Source organism: Chrysemys picta, chromosome 13 (assembly GCF_011386835.1).
Source record: "Chrysemys picta bellii isolate R12L10 chromosome 13, ASM1138683v2, whole genome shotgun sequence".
NCBI lineage: Eukaryota > Metazoa > Chordata > Testudines > Emydidae > Chrysemys > Chrysemys picta.
Window position 1 is genome coordinate 22442981 of NC_088803.1, and position 18091 is coordinate 22461071.

The 18091-nt window shown below is 44.9% G+C and overlaps 1 protein-coding gene across 12 annotated transcripts in view; it reads left to right on the forward strand.

Annotated features, from left to right (window-relative positions):
- CEP250 (centrosomal protein 250) overlaps positions 1-18091 on the forward strand; it is a 134974-nt gene that overhangs the window by 15332 nt on the left and 101551 nt on the right. For all 12 annotated transcript variants that reach the window (XM_065566571.1, XM_065566574.1, XM_065566577.1 and 9 more), the window contains one exon: positions 365-471. In XM_065566571.1, coding sequence (XP_065422643.1) covers positions 365-471 — 107 coding nt within the window. The remainder of the gene's footprint in view (positions 1-364; positions 472-18091) is intronic.

Sequence of the window (18091 nt, forward strand, 5' to 3'; positions counted from 1 at the left end):
CATATTGTTAATATTATATAAATATACATGCTAGCCAGCATATATTCATCATTGTCCCTCAAGACTGGCTCTTGGACGTCTCTGCAGGGTGAGACAGGATTGTTAAGTGACTATTTTGTTAATCTCCATGGTGGCTGAGGTTTGGGCCTGTTATTAGTTGCGCACAGGTGGTGACCCTAGGAAGGATGCTCAGAGTACGTCCTTGGCCTTTCTGCTGGGACTGCTATCAAAGAAGTTCTTTGTGTCTGAGGTGGTGACTCTCTCCCTGCTGGGAGAAAAGGGCACCTCATATGGTGTGACTGGTGTGCAGGGGACCAGCACCATGTGGCTGAGCTGCTATTTGCTTTTGTCTCTGCACATTTAGTTCTTTGACGGGTACTTGAGGTGTGAACATGATCGACTTCTCAGCCTGTGGCGACAGGTGGTGACCTTCCGCCGGCACTTCCTGGAGATGAAGACTGCAACTGACAGGTGAGCAGGAATGGGGACTCAAGCTGTTGAAAAATGGGTGCTTCCCCTAACACCTTGTTCTGATCCCCATGGTGCTGGGTTTACAGTTAAAGGACACAGTGTTCCCTCTGACAGCTGGAAATAAGAGATAACTATGTCTTGTTCTGACACTTTCCTTGGAAGACCTGGGTTACCTTAGGAATCTTATTCTCTGGGCTGGCAGGTATGGGGTCCCAAGCAGAGATGGTGGTGAGGATGGGTTAGGGTTGCCAGAGCACTGTGAAGAGTCCTTTGAGGAATGAACTTGACAGTGGTGAGGTCTGGGCATATTTTCAAATTGCCTCATTAAAAAGTTAAGATGTTCACTTTCAAAAATGCCTAAAATACACGCCAGTTGTTCAATGATAATGGAGAGGCCTGAATTTTCAAAAGGGCCTAGGTGAGTTAGGCACCCAAATCCCAGTGAAAGTCAATGGGAGATGGGCATCTAATTCTCTGAGGCATTTCAGCAGATGGGCTTGATTCGTGCAGCTCCTATTTCCTTCTCCACCTCCTCTGTCGCTCCTCATCCTTCCTCTGTTTCTTTAACAGAATCATGAAGGTTAGAGATAGGAAAGATGCATAGGGTTAATCTAGTCCATAGTCAGACTTGTTTGTCTCTATCTGTTTTTCTAGTATTCTCTCTGTTTTATCATTGTAAATATCTCAGTTGGTGGGCTTTCAGAGCATCTCTTGGGACACTACACTAAAGATGAGGACCAGGTCCTCTTAAACATATTTGGAACCAAATGCTGGTTTGGGCATTTTAGAGCTGGGTGATGTAAGCATATTGAGGACACTGCAGCCACATTAACTCAATAATCCTCCTTATTGTCCGGCCCTGTACGCTGTTAACAGGAAGGCCGAGAAGATAGGATGCTGCAGAACCCCATAGGAGAAAGCCCACAGGGTAGAAGATCAGTCATCCCAATCTCTGGGATCTTTCACAAAGAAAGAAAAAGAACCATTAAAATGACTCCACTGACCCCTGTGCAAATAATACCTAATGTTCAACAGCATGAAAGGCAAATGGGAAAGAATTAGCACAGGAACTTTGTCCTAATCCATTGTGACGTGGACATTGCTCAAAACCCACCAGTGCAGTTTCTGTCCCATGCCCATGCCTGAAAAGTAACTGAGGGGAAAGATATCTGAGGACATCAGGTACTGCCAGAATTGCCCAGCCACAAGGAACTCTTTCCCAGAAGAGGAAGATTAATCATAGGTAGATAAGTGATAGCACTGTCAATATTGATAGATAACGGGGGCTTGATAGTCTTGATCCTGTGGTGATAAGGGTCATATAAGCAGCAAGTTACCTATATAGAGAAAAGAGAGTTAGTATGCTGGCCTTCATCAGCCAGAAAGTGCGTGAGCCTAACTTGCAGGTTGTATCTGGAATTAGTCACAGTACCAGAACTACAGTTGGCTATAGGAGCTGAAACTCAAGCAGAGAACATTTTGCATTTGTTTCCTTAAGACATTGCTCAGTAACTATGAAAATAAAATAACATACTTTCTTCATGGTGAGGAAATTTCTACTCTGTCTGATGGGAGACAGTCTAGATATTATGCTTTAGTCAGACACAAGTTATTTGGCTCAATACAGGGGTAGCTGGTGAAATTTAAATGTCCTGTGTTGTACAAGAGGTCAGACTAGATGATCTAATGATCCCATCTGGTCTTAAACTCTGTGAATCAAGAATAGTTTGCCTACTTGACAACTGGAATTTCTTTACTAAGTCGGACTTTGCAGATACTATGGTGGAGACTAGGTAACCTCCATGTCTTGCACACCCATGGCGTAAGACTTTTTAAAAAAAATTTCAATCAGTCTCAGCAGTGGACTTCTGCCACCAGTGCCGCATCTATTGTCCCCTGTTCCATTTGTCAGTTGGAGCCTGTAAACCAGGAGGCCTACGAGAGTGAGACTTTGGACAAAGGCATTTAGAAGTCACTGAATTAATAGCTGAGGACAAAAGAAAATGATACAATTCCACAAGGCCATTAATAGAGTAATTTGAATTCTTCAGAGCCATCTGGAAATTGACAGGTTCCATTTATCTCCAAGGATAAAATAGATTAATTGGCCCAACCGTAAAGGTGTGTCAGACCCCAAAGTGTAAAAGGAATGGTCAGTCCATTAAAAAGGTGTAATCTTCACTCCCAATCCAAACACCAGATCTAGAGCATGGCCAAGTATATGTGCTGAGCCAAAAACCACTTGGGACAGCTCCAAGAGTTTCATGGCCCTAGGTACAGTACAGTCTAGATGAAGCTACTAAAAGGTTGGTGCATAACTGGTTGGAAAACAATTCCCAAAAAGTGGTTCACAGTCAAGCTGCAAAGGCATATCAAGTGGGGTCTTGCAGGGATCAGTTCTGGGTCCAGTTCTGTTCAATATCTTCATCAGAGAGTACACTTTAAAGTAGGAGTCTCAAAGTCCCGGCCCGCGGGCCATCTGCGGCCCGAGAACCTCCCCACTGCGGCCTGCGGAGGAGAGACCCATGCAGCCATGCTGCTGGCTCTGTCTGCTGCAGGCATTGCCTCCCCGCAGTGCCCATTGGTTGGGGGAGAGGTACAGAGATACCATCATTAGTCGCCAGGCAGAGTCAGCCATGGAGGCAGCATCATTAGTCGCTGGACAGAGTCAGCCATGGAGGCAGCATCATTAGTTGCCGGGTTGAGTCAGCCATGGAGGCACTCTCACTTTTTTCCCACAGTGAATATAAACAAGTCAAAATACCGAACACAACTATCTGATGCACACCTTGCTGCGATCCTGAAGGGTTCAACTGCTCAGTCACTGAGGTCAAACATCAACAAACTAACAGAACTGAAGCATTGCCAGGTGTCTGGCAAACACTAAAAACTCTCTGGAAGGCGACGAATTGTATAAAATTGTATGACAATTTTATTATTTTGAAGAAATTTGAAATAAAAAATACAATATAAATGTTTTCTTTTCTGAACACCATCTTCAGTGACATTATTGGCCCGCTGGGAGGATTTGAGAACTGGCACTGGCCCTCAGGTAAATTAAGTTTGAGACCCCTGCTTTAAAGTTTGCAGATGATACCGAGCTGGGAGGAGTTGCAAGTGCTTTGGAGGATAGGATTAAAATTCAGAAATGATCTGGACAAACTGGAGAAATGGTCTGAAGAAAATAGAATAAAATTCAATAAGGACAAGTGCAAAGTACTCCACTTAGGAAGGAAAGTCAATTGTACACATACAAAATGGGAAGTGACTGTCTAGGAAGGAGTACTGCAGACAGGGATCTGGGGGTCATAGTAGATCACAAGCTAAATATGAGTCAACAGTGTAACACTGTTGCAAAAAAAAAAGCAAACATAATTCTGCTATGTATTAGCAGGCGTGTTGTAAGCAAGACACGAGAAGTAATTCTTCTGCTCTACTCCATGCTGATACAGCCTCAACTAGAGAGTTGTGTCCAGTTCTGGGCACCACATTTCAGGAAAGATGCGGACAAATTGGAGAAAGTCCAGAGAAGAGCAACAAAAATGATTAAATGTCTAGAAAACATGATCTGTGAGAGAGAAGGCTGAAAAAATTGGGTTTGTTTAGTCTGGAGAAGAGAAGACTGAGAGGGGACATAATAGTTTTCAAGTACATAAAAGGTTGTTACAAGGAGGAGGGTGAAAAATTGTTCTTGTTAATCTCTGAGGATAGGACAAGAAGCAATGGGCTTAAATTGCAGCAAGGGCGGTTTAGGTTGGCTATTAGGAAAAACTTTCTAACTGTCAGCGTAGTTGAGCCCTGGAATAAATTGCGTAGGAAGATTATGGAATCTCTGTCATTTGAGGTTTTTAAAAGCAGGTTAGACAATCACTTGTCCGGGTTGGTTTAGCTAATACTTAGTCCTGCCATGAGGGCTGGATTAGATGACTTCTCGCGGTCCCTTCCAGTCCTGTGATTCTATGGCAGCCATGATATGTTGAGTTAACCTAGTAAAAATATGGCCATTGAAGTCACTGAGAACAGTGACTCCAGTGCCATTGCAGAAAGAGGAATCCTGTAAACTCAGCTAGGGATTCCGATGCAGCATGCGATCTATATTTTAATATTATATTCAAAAACTATGTTAAAAGAACATGAAGGTTTCAACATCAAGGACTCAGAAGATAATTGCCTGTGCAACCTTAATTCAGCATTCTAGTGCGTATGCATTATGATACAGTCTTTAATTAAATTTTTGCATACTATTTTTCCCACAGAGCCCCTATGTCATGCAGTCCAAGGATGGACAGTGCTTTGGGAATGAATTGGGTGTATAGTAAAGGAGGTTGTTTGTAGGACCCCTGCCTCATTTGTTGTGGAAGTTGAAGGTGTATAGTGAATGAGGCAGGAGTCTGCAGGGAGAGAATGAAGCATTTCAGGGTTAAGACAGTTGCATGTTATTCTGGACAAATGAATTCTATCCTTGCCTCTTCCGCAGAGTTCCTGTGGGATTCTGGGCATGTCACAAACCAGACTTTTCACAGATGGTCACTAATTCTATGTTTCTTATTTTGTGGGCGCTTGACTTCAGACACTTGGGTTTGATTTGCAGAAGTACTGAGCACCCTCGGCTGTAGCTGAAGTCAATGGGAGCTGTGCTTGGAACATACAAAGTGCTGTAAACTTTTGAAAAATCAGGCTTTAGGCATCTCAGATTGACTGACAGTTTGGTGCCTCACTTCCTTATCTATAAAATGGGGATAATACCACCGCCTCACCTCACAGAAGTGGATCAAAAGTCAATTAATTAATGTTTGTAAAGCACCAAAGTAATATGGTAAGAGCACCATAGAAAAATCCATGAGGAAATTAGTAATTTTATATCCACTGCAGGGTTTTGATGCTTTGCAGTAAATGCATAGGCCACTCAGTGAATAGTGAAGATAAAAAGCTTAAATGGCTGCCAGTGGGCCATCCGTACGTGGAGGAGGAATATGTAATCATAGTTAAAGACCATATCTTAATTCACATATGCAAGGGGGTTGAATTAAAGTTTTGCACAGGCAACCATAATTCAGACATTTCCTAACATTTGAGTGCTTGATTTTGCAACCCTAATTCTTTTAATTTATTTTTGTATATGTAATTTCTTGGGTTTCTGAAAAAGCAAACTGAAAAGAGAGAAATTCCGTCACGTGGCATCATATTGACACCCCCATGGATCATTGATGGGGTTGGAATCTTTATATCCACCGCACAGACTTCTACCACTTGAGCTAATGGAGTAACTGGCAACAATAGTAGATTTTCATCCTTTGAACACTAGAGGGGGATGGGGTGCACACTTTGCCAAGGGGAAAACGAGGAGTCCTTGTGGTACCTTTAATCACCCTGATATCTGCTGGGAGAGCAATACAGCGGTGCACAGACAATCCAGGAAGTTTTTGGAAAGTGTAGGGGACAATTTCCTGGTGCAAGTGCTGGAGGAACCAACTAAGGGCAGAGCTTTTCTTGATCTGCTGCTCACAAACAGGGAAGAATTAGTAGGGGAAGCAAAAGTGGATGGGAACCTGGGAGGCAGTGACCATGAGATGGTCAAGTTCAGGATCCTGACACAAGGAAGAAAGGAGAGCAGCAGAATACGGACCCTGGACTTCAGAAAAGCAGACTTTGACTCCCTCAGGGAACAGATGGGCAGGATCCCCTGGGAGAATAACATGAAGGGCAAAGGGGTCCAGGAGAACTGGCTGTATTTTAAAGAATCCTTATTGCAGTTGCAGGAACAAACCATCCCGATGTGTAGAAAGAATAGTAAATATGGCAGGCGACCAGTGAAATAAATAGTTAATAACTAAATAATAGTTGGCTAAATAGTGAAATCCTTGCTGATCTTAAATGCAAAAAAGAAGCTTACAAGAAGTGGAAGATTGGACAAATGACCCGGGAGGAGTATAAAAATATTGCTCAGGCATGCAGGAGTGAAATCAGGAAGGCCAAATCACACTTGGAGTTGCAGCTAGCAAGAGATGCTAAGGGTAACAAGAAGGGTTTCTTCAGGTATGTTAGCAACAAGAAGAAAGTCAAGGAAAGTGTGGGCCCCTTACTGAATGAGGGAGGCAACCTAGTGACCAAGGATGTGGAAAAGGCTAATGTACTCAATGCTTTTTTTGCCTCTGTCTTCACGAACAAGGTCAGCTCCCAGACTGCTGCACTGGGCAGCACAATATGGGGAGAAGGTGACCAGCCCTCTGTGGAGAAAGAAGTGGTTCGGGACTATTTAGAAAAACTGGACGTGCATAAGTCCATGGGGCCAGATGCGCTGCATCCGAGGGTGCTAAAGGAGTTGGCGGGTGAGATTGCAGAGCCATTAGCCATTATTTTTGAAAACTCATGGCGATCGGGGGAGGTCCCAGATGACAGGAAAAAGGCTAATGTAGTGCCCATCTTTAAAAAAGGGAAGGAGGAGGATCCAGGGAACTACAGGCCAGTCAGCCTCACCTCAGTCCCTGGAAAAATCATGGAGCAGGTCTTCAAGGAATCAATTATGAAACACTTAGAGGAGAGGAAAGTGATCAGGAACAGTCAGCATGGATGCACCAAGGGGAAATCGTGCCTAACTAACCTAATTGCCTTCTATGATGAGATAACTGGCTCTATGGATGAGGGGAAAGCAGTGGATGTGTTATTCCTTGACTTTAGCAAAGCTTTTGATACGGTCTCCCACAGTATTCTTGCCGCCAAGTTAAAGAAGTATGGGCTGGATGAATGGACTGTAAGGTGGATAGAAAGTTGGCTAGATCGTCGGACTCAACGGGTAGTGATCAATGGCTCCATGTCTAGTTGGCAGCCGGTTTCAAGCGGAGTGCCCCAAGGGTCGGTCCTGGGGCCGGTTTTGTTTAATATCTTTATTAATGATCTGGAGGATGGTGTGGACTGCACTCTCAGCAAGTTTGCAGATGACACTAAACTAGGAGGCGTGGTAGATACACTAGAGGGTAGGGATCGGATACAGAGGGACCTAGACAAATTAGAGGATTGGGCCAAAAGAAACCTGATGAGGTTCAACAAGGACAAGTGCAGAGTCCTGACGGAAGAATCCCATGCACTGCTACAGACTAGGAACCGAATGGCTAGGTAGCAGTTCTGCAGAAAAGGACCTAGGGGTCACAGTGGACGAGAAGCTGGATATGAGTCAACAGTGTGCTCTTGTTGCCAAGAAGGCTAACGGCATTTTGGGCTGTATAAGTAGGGGCATTGCCAGCAGATCGAGGAATGTGATCGTTCCCCTTTATTCAACATTGGTGAGGCCTCATCTGGAAAACTGTGTCCAGTTTTGGGCCCCACACTACAAGAAGGATGTGGAAAAATTGGAAAGAGTCCAGCGGAGGGCAACAAAAATGATTAGGGGTCTGGAGCACATGACTTATGAGGAGAGGCTGAGGGAACTGGGATTGTTTAGTCTCCAGAAGAGAAGAATGAGGGGGGATTTGATAGCAGCCTTCAACTACCTGAAGGGGGGTTCCAAAGAGGATAGAGCTCGGCTGTTCTCAGTGGTGGCAGATGACAGAACAAGGAACAATGGTCTCAAGTTGCAGTGGGGGAGGTCCAGGTTGGATATTAGGAAACACTATTTCACTAGGAGGATGGTGAAGCACTGGAATGGGTTCCCTAGGGAGGTGGTGGAGTCTCCTTCCTTGGAGGTTTTTAAGGCCCGGCTTGACAAAGCCCTGGCTGGGATGATTTAGTTGGGAATTGGTCCTGCTTTGAGCAGGGGGTTGGACTAGATGACCTCCTGAGGTCCCTTCCAACCCTGATATTCTATGATTCTACCTTAAAGACTAACAAATGTATTTCGGCATAAGCTTTCGTGGGCTAAAACCCACTTCATCAGATGCATGGAGTGAAAAATACAGTAAGCAGGATATATATTATAGCATATGAAAAGATGGGAGTTGCTTACCAAGTGGGGGTTCAGTGCTAACGAGCCAATTCAATTAATTGTTTTTGCTGATACAGACTAACACGGCTACCACTCTGAAACCTGTCACTTTGCCATGGGTTTCATAGATATTTGCTGACAGTAGAAGACTGGTGAGACCCTGGAAGAATCTTGGGTTCCATTTCAGGCTCTGGAAGAAAGAATTCTGTAGTGGGTACGGATCCTTCTCATAGACTCATAGACTTTAAGGTCAGAAGGGACCATTATGATCATCTGTCTGACCCCCTGCATGCTGCAGGCCACAAAAGCGTCCCTACCCCTTCCCTTGACTCTGCTGTTGAAGTCCCCAAATCCTGTGTTTTAGTGACTTCAATTGGCAGAGAACCCTCCTGCTAGCGATCCCTGCCCCATGCTGCGGAGAAAGGCGAAAAACCTCCAGGGCCTCAGCCAATCTACCCTGGAGGAAAATTCCTTCCTGACCCCAAATATGGCGATCAGTAAGACCCCGAGCATGTAGGCAAGAGTTTCCAGCCTGACCCCTGTTAGCCATTATACTATTTACCTGCCATTGCTTGGTATTCCTTGGCTAATATGTTTTACCATTAAACCATTCCCTCCATAAACTTATCTAACTTAATCTTAAAACCAGACAGGTCCCTCGCCCCCACCGTTTCCCTCGGAAGGCCGTTCCAATATTTCACCCCTCTGACGGTCAGAAACCTTCGTCTAATTTCAAGCCTGAACTTCCCCACGGCCAGTTTATATCCATTCGTTCTCGTGTCCACATTAGTACTAAGCTGGAATAATTCCTCTCCCTCCCTTGTATTTATCCCTCTGATATATTTAAAGAGAGCAATCATATCCCCCCTCAGCCTTCGTTTTGTCAGACTAAACAACCCGAGCTCCTCTAGTCTCCTTTCATACGACAGGTTTTCCATTCCTTTGATCATCCTAGTGGCCCTTCTCTGCACCCGTTCCAGTTTGAGTTCATCTTTTTTAAACATGGGAGACCAGAACTGCGCACAGTACTCCAAATGAGGTCTCACCAGCGCCTTATACAACGGAAGCAGCACCTCCTTATCCCTACTAGGTATACCTCGCCTAATGCATCCCAAGACCGCATTGGCTTTTTTCACCGCCACGTCACATTATCGACTCATAGTCATCCTGCGGTCTACAAGGACCCCTAGGTCCTTCTCCTCTTCCGTTACTTCTAACCAATGCGTCCCCAGCTTGTAACTAAAATTGTTGTTAGTCATCCCTAAATGCATCACCTTACACTTTTCAATATTAAATTTCATCCTATTTCTGATACTCCAATTCACAAGCTCATTCAAGTCTCCCTGCAGAATATCCCTATCCTCCTCCGAATTGGCAACGCCTCCCACCTTCGTATCATCCGCAAACTTTATCAGTCCACTCCTGCAATCCGTTCCGAGGTCAGTTATAAATAGATTAAATAAAATGGGTCCCAAAACCGAACCTTGAGGAACTCCACTGGTAACCTCCCTCCAACCTGACAGTTCACCCTTCAATACGACCCGCTGCATTCTCCCCATTAACCAATTCCTTATCCACCTCTGGATTTTCATATCGATCCCCATCTTTTCCAGTTTAACCAATAATTCCTCATGGGGTACAGTATCAAACGCTTTACTGAAATCCAGGTATATTAGGTCCACCGCATTTCCCTTATCTAATAAGTCCGTTACTTTCTCGAAGAAGGAGATCAGATTCGTTTGGCACGATCTGCCCTTCGTAAAACCATGTTGTAATTTATCGCATTTGCCATTAACCTCAAGGTCCTCAACTAGTTTCTCTTTCAGAATTTTCTCCAGCACCTTGCACACTACAGATGTTAAACTAACAGGCCTGTAGTTACCCGGATCACTTTTTTTCCCTTTCTTGGAAATAGGAACCACATTAGCTATTCTCCAGTCTAACGGAACCATCCCCGAGTTTACAGATTCATTAAATATTATCGCTAATGGGCCTGCTATTTCCTGTGCCAATTCCTTCAATATTCTCGGATGAAGATCGTCCGGTCCTCCCGACTTAGCCCCATTAAGGTGTTCAAGTTTTGTTTCTACCTCGGATATGGTAATCCCCCATCCTGTATGCCCCTCTGTCATGGTGCTAGTATCCCTAATACCTTCATTTGCCTCATTAAACACCGATGCAAAATATTTGTTGAGATATTGCGCCATGCCTAGATTATCTGCCTGTGTCTCTTCCAGTTCCGTGCCCCTTCTCTCCCAGTCTCCACTCACCCTGATTTCTCATCCTCATCCCAGCCTCCTTGACCAGCCAGTCCTAGTCTCCTCTCCAGGCTTCTCAATGACATTTGAATTTTTCTGCCCCCACCGTGGCTCCCAGTTCCAGTCTCCCCTTTGACTTCATGCCCCCAGTCTTCTTGCCAAGCTAGTTCCAACCTTCCACAACCCTCACCTCCTTGACAGATCCATCTTCCACCCTGCTCCCACTGATTCCAGTCCCTCTCCTTGCTCTGTCATTCTCAGTCTCCTCCTATGCCCCACACCAAGCTCCCGGGTCTATTCTTCCCAAGCAGGTTCCTTGTCCAAATCTACTCGCTCCACTCCCCTTCTATTCTAGCAGGCTCAACTCCCCCCACCCCTCTGTATTCCAGTCCTAGGCATGCTGCTTCTACCTGATCCTCCATTCTTCCATGCTATCTGGGCACCTGCTGGGGGAGCACTGAGAACACAAGAGAGACTGTCTCCCTGCTCCCAATTCCTGTGCCTAGCACCACAGTGGTCCCCTGGAGCAGTAATTGTATGGAAAAAAGTCCTGCTCAGTCACTGCATCCCTTGGCTGAAGTATGCTCAGTACAGATAGAATCTTCTGAGAATTTAGCTGCCAAACTCTAACAAGTCTCTGAGAAAACCATAAGTGAGGTTCCCCCCCCCCCAAAGGCTTATAACTTGTTTACATTTGGGTATTTTTTCACAGGGAAAGCAAAAGGCACATCTTTGACCCCAGGGTAACCTCCAAATTCTAAGACCTTGCTGCAAAGCCATGGAGGTTCTAGAGCAGTGGTGGGCAACCTGCGGGCCACATGTGGCCCGTCAGGGTAATCTGCTGGCAGGCCGTGAGATAGTGTTTACATTGACCGTCCATAGGCACGGCCGCCTGCAGCTAGCAGTGGTCATGGTTCACCATTCCTGGCCAATGGGAGCTCCAGGAAGCTGCAGCCAGCCCATGCTGCTTCCCGCAGCTCCCATTGGCTGGGAATGGCCAACCGTGGCCACTGGGAGCTGCAGGAGGCCATGCCTGCAGACAGTCAATGTAAACACTCTCACGGCCCGCCAGCGGATTACCTTGATGGGCCGCAGGTTACTCACCACTGTTCTAGAGCTTCTCTACAGAACAGCTTTATGAATTTTTTAACATAGGCAAAACATTTTTTCCTTAATTTTGTACTAAGAAATCTCTGAACCATTTTTTTTTGTAATTTTCTTGAAAAATTCAGCCTGAGACAGACACCTGAGATGGAAAATTTCAACGCAAATGGTTAAAGTTTTGCAAAGTTTATAAGCAAATTCAGTGTCAAAAAACTTTGGTAATGCAGAGTTAAGGTTGCACAGTGGTATCTCATAACCTTCTGAAATTCAGCAAACCTCAAACTTGTGAAAATGAGGAAATACAGAGATAAGGTACATGCGCACACAACCTGAACAGCTCCCTGTGGAGCTGGCAGTAGCCACTGGGAGCTACCTGCATCCATTGCAGCTGCATTCACTGTGTTAGGCGTAGCTGTACTGAGTGATGGAGGGATTAGTTAGAGCAATTTGGAAGAGCACTGCTCCCCTGGAGCAGTGTGAGCGCCGACTTGACAAACTTTGCATTGGATACCACACAATCATTTTACAAGGATGAGCATGGGAGTGCTGGGTGTTCCCTTGAGGTACAGAGCATCACAGGAGGTTCTTAGGGTTGTGTCTGGGACCGGAGGTATTGGCTAGTGTCATTCGGTTGCACAATCCAAGGAGCAGCTTACATGCCGGAGGCTGTGCGTGAACAGTCCAGGAGTGGGGGTTCTCACAGCAGAGCAGGATAAGGCTGGCTCCCAGAGTCAAGGATTGGAGTGACCTAGCAGATCACTAGTCCAGATAACACCAGAGGGGAACATCACAATCACCCATTGATCAAATTGTGTCTAGAACACTCCCATACCAGCATCAACTTCCTAGACCCATGATCAGCTTCAATAATGGAACCCTACAGACAACTACAGTAATTCCTCGCTTAATGTAGTTATGTTCCTGAAAAATGCTACTTTAAGCGAAACGATGTTAAGCAAATCCAATTTCCCCATAATGATTAATGTCAATAGGGCGGGTTAGTTTCTAGGGACATTTTTTTCGCCAGACAAAAGACACACACACAGTATAAGTTTTAAACAAACAATTTAATATTGTGCACAGCAATGATGATTGTGAAGCATGGTTGAGGTGGTGGAGTCAGAGGGTGGGATATTTCCCAGGGAATGCTTTACTGCTAAATGATGAACTAGCACTCAGCTGAGCTCTCAAGGGTTAACATGTTGTTAATGTAGCCTCACAATCTACAAGACAGCACAAATGGAGGGAGGGGAGACAGCATGACAGAGACACACACCGTGTGTGTGAGAGAGAAAGAGAGATGCGCATTGCCCCTTTAAGTACGCTGACCGCACTCGACGTACATTGCCTTTTTAAGTAGATCAGCAAGTTGAGACAGCAGCTGCTGCCCGCAAGCTCCCTCTGTTCTGAGCCCTGTCGTGTCCCCCCCACTCTGTGGAGATGGGATAATGGGGGGGGGGGCAGGAGTGCGTCAAGGGGGACACCCTGACATTAGCACCCTTCTTCCCCACCCCCCTCTGCACAGCAAGCAGGAGACTCCCCGGAGCAGCTCCAAGGCAGAGGGTGGGAGCAGCACACGGCAGTGTGGGGAGGGACAGCTGGACTGCCTGGCAATTGATAGCCTGCTGGACAGCTGTCGCACAGGGAACTTAGGGGAGCAGAGAGCTGATAGGGGGGCTGTCAGCCCACCCTAGTTCCAAGCCCCCACCAGCTAGCTCCAACGGGCTGCTCTTTCTGCAAGCAGTGGACAAAGCAGGTGGCTGCCAAACAATGTTATTAAGGGAGCATTGTGCAACTTTATAGACATTGAATCTATCTCCCCTTGTAAGGATTCTCACACTTCTTTTCAAACTGTCTGTACTGGGCTATCTTGATTTTCACTTCAAAAGTTTTTTTCTCTTACTTAATTGGCCTCTCAGAGTTGGTAAGACAACTCCCACCTGTTCATGCTCTCTGTATGTGTGTATATATATCTCCTCAATATATGTTTCACTTTATATGCATCCGAAGAAGTGGGCTGTAGTCCACGAAAGCTTATGCTCTAATAAATTTGTTAGTCTCTAAGGTGCCACAAGTACTCCTGTTCTTTTTGTGGATACAGACTAACACGGCTGCTACTCTGAAACCAACTTTAAATGAGCATGTTCTCTAATTGATCAGCAGTGTAACAATGAAACAACGTTAAACGGGACAACTTTAAGTGAGGAGTTACTGTATGTACAAGAAACCTATGGCTCACCAAACCTACCTTAACAGATCCAGTAACCACCCCAAACACACCAAGTAATCTGTTATCTTCAGCCTGGCACTCGCTGCAGAATGTACTCTGAGTAGAAGTCCAGGATATACACCTCAAACTTAACACACTTAAAACTGCCTTCACCAAACAAGGACACACTCAGAAAAGTAGAAAATATTGAATGGGCCAACCAAATACCGCAAGAGAATCTGCTTCAATACAAGGTGCGGGGTGGGGGTGCTGACAACTCTGACCACACACCTCTAGTTGTCACCTTCCACTCCACACTGGAACCCATATGGGATATTGTTAAACAATTACAACCCATACTCAATGGGAACCCATCCTGAAAGAAATATGTTCCTTGAACCCTCACTTCTACCCTTCAAACAGCCCCCAACCTCACCAAGTTCATCATCAGAGGCAAGCTCCTCCCAGACCAGGACTCTCCAACTCAAATCAGCACCAGACCCTCCCAGAACAACAGATGCAAAACCTGCAGACATATCTCCATTGCTACAATGATCAATATCTCGCACAACACACCTTTCAACATCCATGGGTCCTACACAGGACTCTCACAACATGGGAGCTCGTCATCAAGTGCAATAAGTGTCCCAACAATAATTATGTGGGTGAAACAAGACAAGCACTACACTCCTGAATGAGCTCATATAGAAAAATGATAAAAGACAAAAACACCATAAAACCCATGGGTGAACACTTTTCACAAAGTAATCACTCCATATCTGACCTCTCAGTCCATCTGTACCATGTCTGTTCCCAAAGTTTGGACAAAGTGTTGTTGAATGTAACATTTTTATGGGTGAGGGTGAAATGGATGAGCTTAGTGATGTGTTTGGTGTGGATCTCTGAGTATTGTCTATAGTCTTGTAGGTATTTGAGGCAGACACTGATGTCATTGTGAGGGATGTTGTGTATAGGAAGGGGAGACTATGCCAGGCTAGGGAAGACGCTAGTGGAATTCTGCCTGTTCCTAGAGAAGGGCAACAAAGGTGTGACAAGATTATGATGATCAACAGATGGCTCAGGCAGTTGTGCTATAAGGAGGGCTTTGGGATGTATGGCCACTGGGAGGCATTCATGGACAGAGGACTGTTCTCTCGGGATGGACTTCACCTGAGTAGGGAGGGAAATAGACTTCTAGGATGGAGGCTGGCACAACTGATTAAGAGAGCTTTAAACTAGGAATTTGAGGGAGATGTTTGGGAGATGTCCAGGTAATCTCCACGCCGGATTTTAACATTGAGAGGGATGAAAACGAAGTAAGAAAGGATACAGCCGTGGGTAGGAGAATGGACATAAGGAGGAAGGGTAGTCTAGATACCAGTGTAATAGGTGATACTGGCGATAGAATGTCTGTGCCTAATTGAGTAAAGAACGTGAGCGAAGCCAAACAGCAAAAATTAAGATGTTTGTACACCAATGCGAGGAGCCTAGGTAACAAAATGGAGGAACTAGAGTTACTGGTGCAGGAAGTGAAACCAGATATTATAGGGATAACAGAAACATGGTGGAATAGTAGTCATGACTGGAGTACAGGTATTGAAGGGTATGTACTGTTTAGGAAAGACAGAAATAAAGGCAAAGGTGGTGGAGTAGCATTGTATATCAATGATGAGGTAGACTGTAAAGAAATAAGAAGTGATGGACCGGATAAGACAGAGTCTGTTTGGGCAAAAATCACATTGGGGAAGAAAGCTACTTGAGCTTCCCCTGGGATAGTGCTTGGGGTGTGCTATAGACCACCGGGATCTGATTTGGATATGGCTAGAGACCTCTTTAATGTTTTTAATGAAGTAAATACTAATGGGAATTGTGTGATCATGGGAGACTTTAACTTCCCAGATATAGACTGGAGGACAAGTGCTAGTAATAATAATAGGGCTCAGATTTTCCTGGATGCGATAGCTGATGGATTCCTTCACCAAGTAGTTGCTGAACCAACAAGAGGGGATGCCATTTTAGATTTGGTTTTGGTGAGTAATGAAGACCTCATAGAAGAAATGGTTGTAGGGGACAACCTTGGTTCGAGCGATCATGAGCTAATTCAGTTCAAACTAAATGGAAGGATAAACAAAAATAGGTCTGTGACTAGGGTTTTTGATTTCAAAAGGGCTAACTTAAAAAAATTAAGAAAATTAGTTAGGGAAGTGGATTGGACTGAAGAACTTGTGGATCTAAAGGCAGAGGAGGCCCTGGAATTACTTCAAGTAAAAGTTGCAGAAGCTATCAGAAGCCTGCATCCCAAGAAAGGGGAGTTGTAGAGCAAACTGGATGAGCAAGCATCTCAGAGATTATTAAGAAAAAGCAGAAAGCCTACAAGGAGTGAAAGATGGGCGGGATCAGTGGGGAAAGCTACCTTATTGAGGTCAGAACATGTAGGGATAAAGTGAGAAAGGCCAAAAGCCATGCAGAGTTGAACCTTGCAAAGGGAATTAAAACCAATAGTAAAAGGGTCTATAGCCATATAAATGAGAAGAAAACAAAGAAAGAAGCTAAACACTGAGGATGGAGGGAGGTTAAGGATAATCTAGGCATGGCCCAGTATCTAAACAAATACTTTGCCTCAGTCTTTAATGAGGCTAATGAGGAGCTTAGGGATAATGATAGGATGATAAATAGGAATGAGGATATGGAGGTAGATATTACCGCATCCGAGGTAGAAGCCAAACTCGAACAGCCTAATGGGACTAAATCAGGGGGCCCAGATAATCTTCATCCAAGAATATTAAAGGAACTGGCACATGAAATTGCAAGCCCATTAGCAAGAATTTTTAATTAATCTGTAAACTCAGGGGTTGTACCATATGACTGGAGAATTGCTAACATAGTTCCTATTTTTAAGAAAGGAAAAAAATGTGATCCGGGTAACCACAGGCCTGTTAGTTTGACATCTGTAGTATGCAAGGTCTTGGAAAAATTTTTGAAGGAGAAAGTAGTTAAGGACATTGAGGTCAATGGTAATTGGGACAAAATACAACATGGTTTTACAAAAGGTAGATCATGCCAAACCAACCTGATCTTCTTTGAAAAGGTAACAGATTTTTTAGACAAAGGAAACACAGTGGATCTAATTTACCTCGATTTCAGTAAGGCATTTGATATGGTTCCACATGGGGAATTATTAGCTAAATTGGAAAAGACGGGTATCAATATGAAAATTGAAAGGTGGATAAGGAACTGGTTAAAGGGGAGACTACAACGGGTCGTACTGAAAGGTGAACTGTCAGGCTGGAGGGAGGTTACTAGTGAAGTTCCTCAGGGATCGGTTTTGGGACCAATCTTATTTAATCTTTTTATTACTGACCTTGGCACAAAAAGTGGGAGTGTGCTAATAAAGTTTGCAGATGACACAAAGCTGGGAGGTATTGCCAATACAGAGAAGGACCGTGATATCATACAGGAAGATCTGGATGACCTTGTAAACTGGAGTAATAGTAATAGGATGAAATTCAATAGTGAAAAGTGCAAGGTCATGCATTTAGGGATTTATAACAAGAATTTTTGTTATAAGCTGGGGACTCATCAGTTGGAAATAACAGAGAAGGACCTTGGAATATTGGTTGATCACAGGATGACTATGAGCTGCCAATGTGGTATGGTCGTGAAAAAAGCTAATGCTAACAAAACAGACACACACAAAATTCCCCCAGGAGTAGAGAGTTAAAGAAACCCCTATGGCAACCGAGTTCGTGTTTCTCTCCCTCCTCCTGCCCCAGAGTCTAGCTGGGGGGCCAGACACCTGCCCCCTCCCCCTGAGCCCAGATGTGGTTCCCCCCCCAGCCCAGACACCTGTCCCCCTACTGCCCGCGGATCAATAAGGAGACCCTGTTACTGGGTTCCAGCCAGGCTTGTGTGGAGTTTCCTGTGTGCCACTGTTTCCTTCCCTCCGGGCGTGCAGGGAACTGCAGCTGCTAGGAACTCTTTATTCTCTCTCCCCCCCACTCCCCACGCCCTGCAGGGTCGTCTATGTGCAACCATAGTAAATATGGCAGGCGACCAGCTTGGCTAAACAGTGAAATCCTTGCTGATCTTAAACGCAAAAAAGAAGCTTACAAGAAGTGGAAGATTGGACAA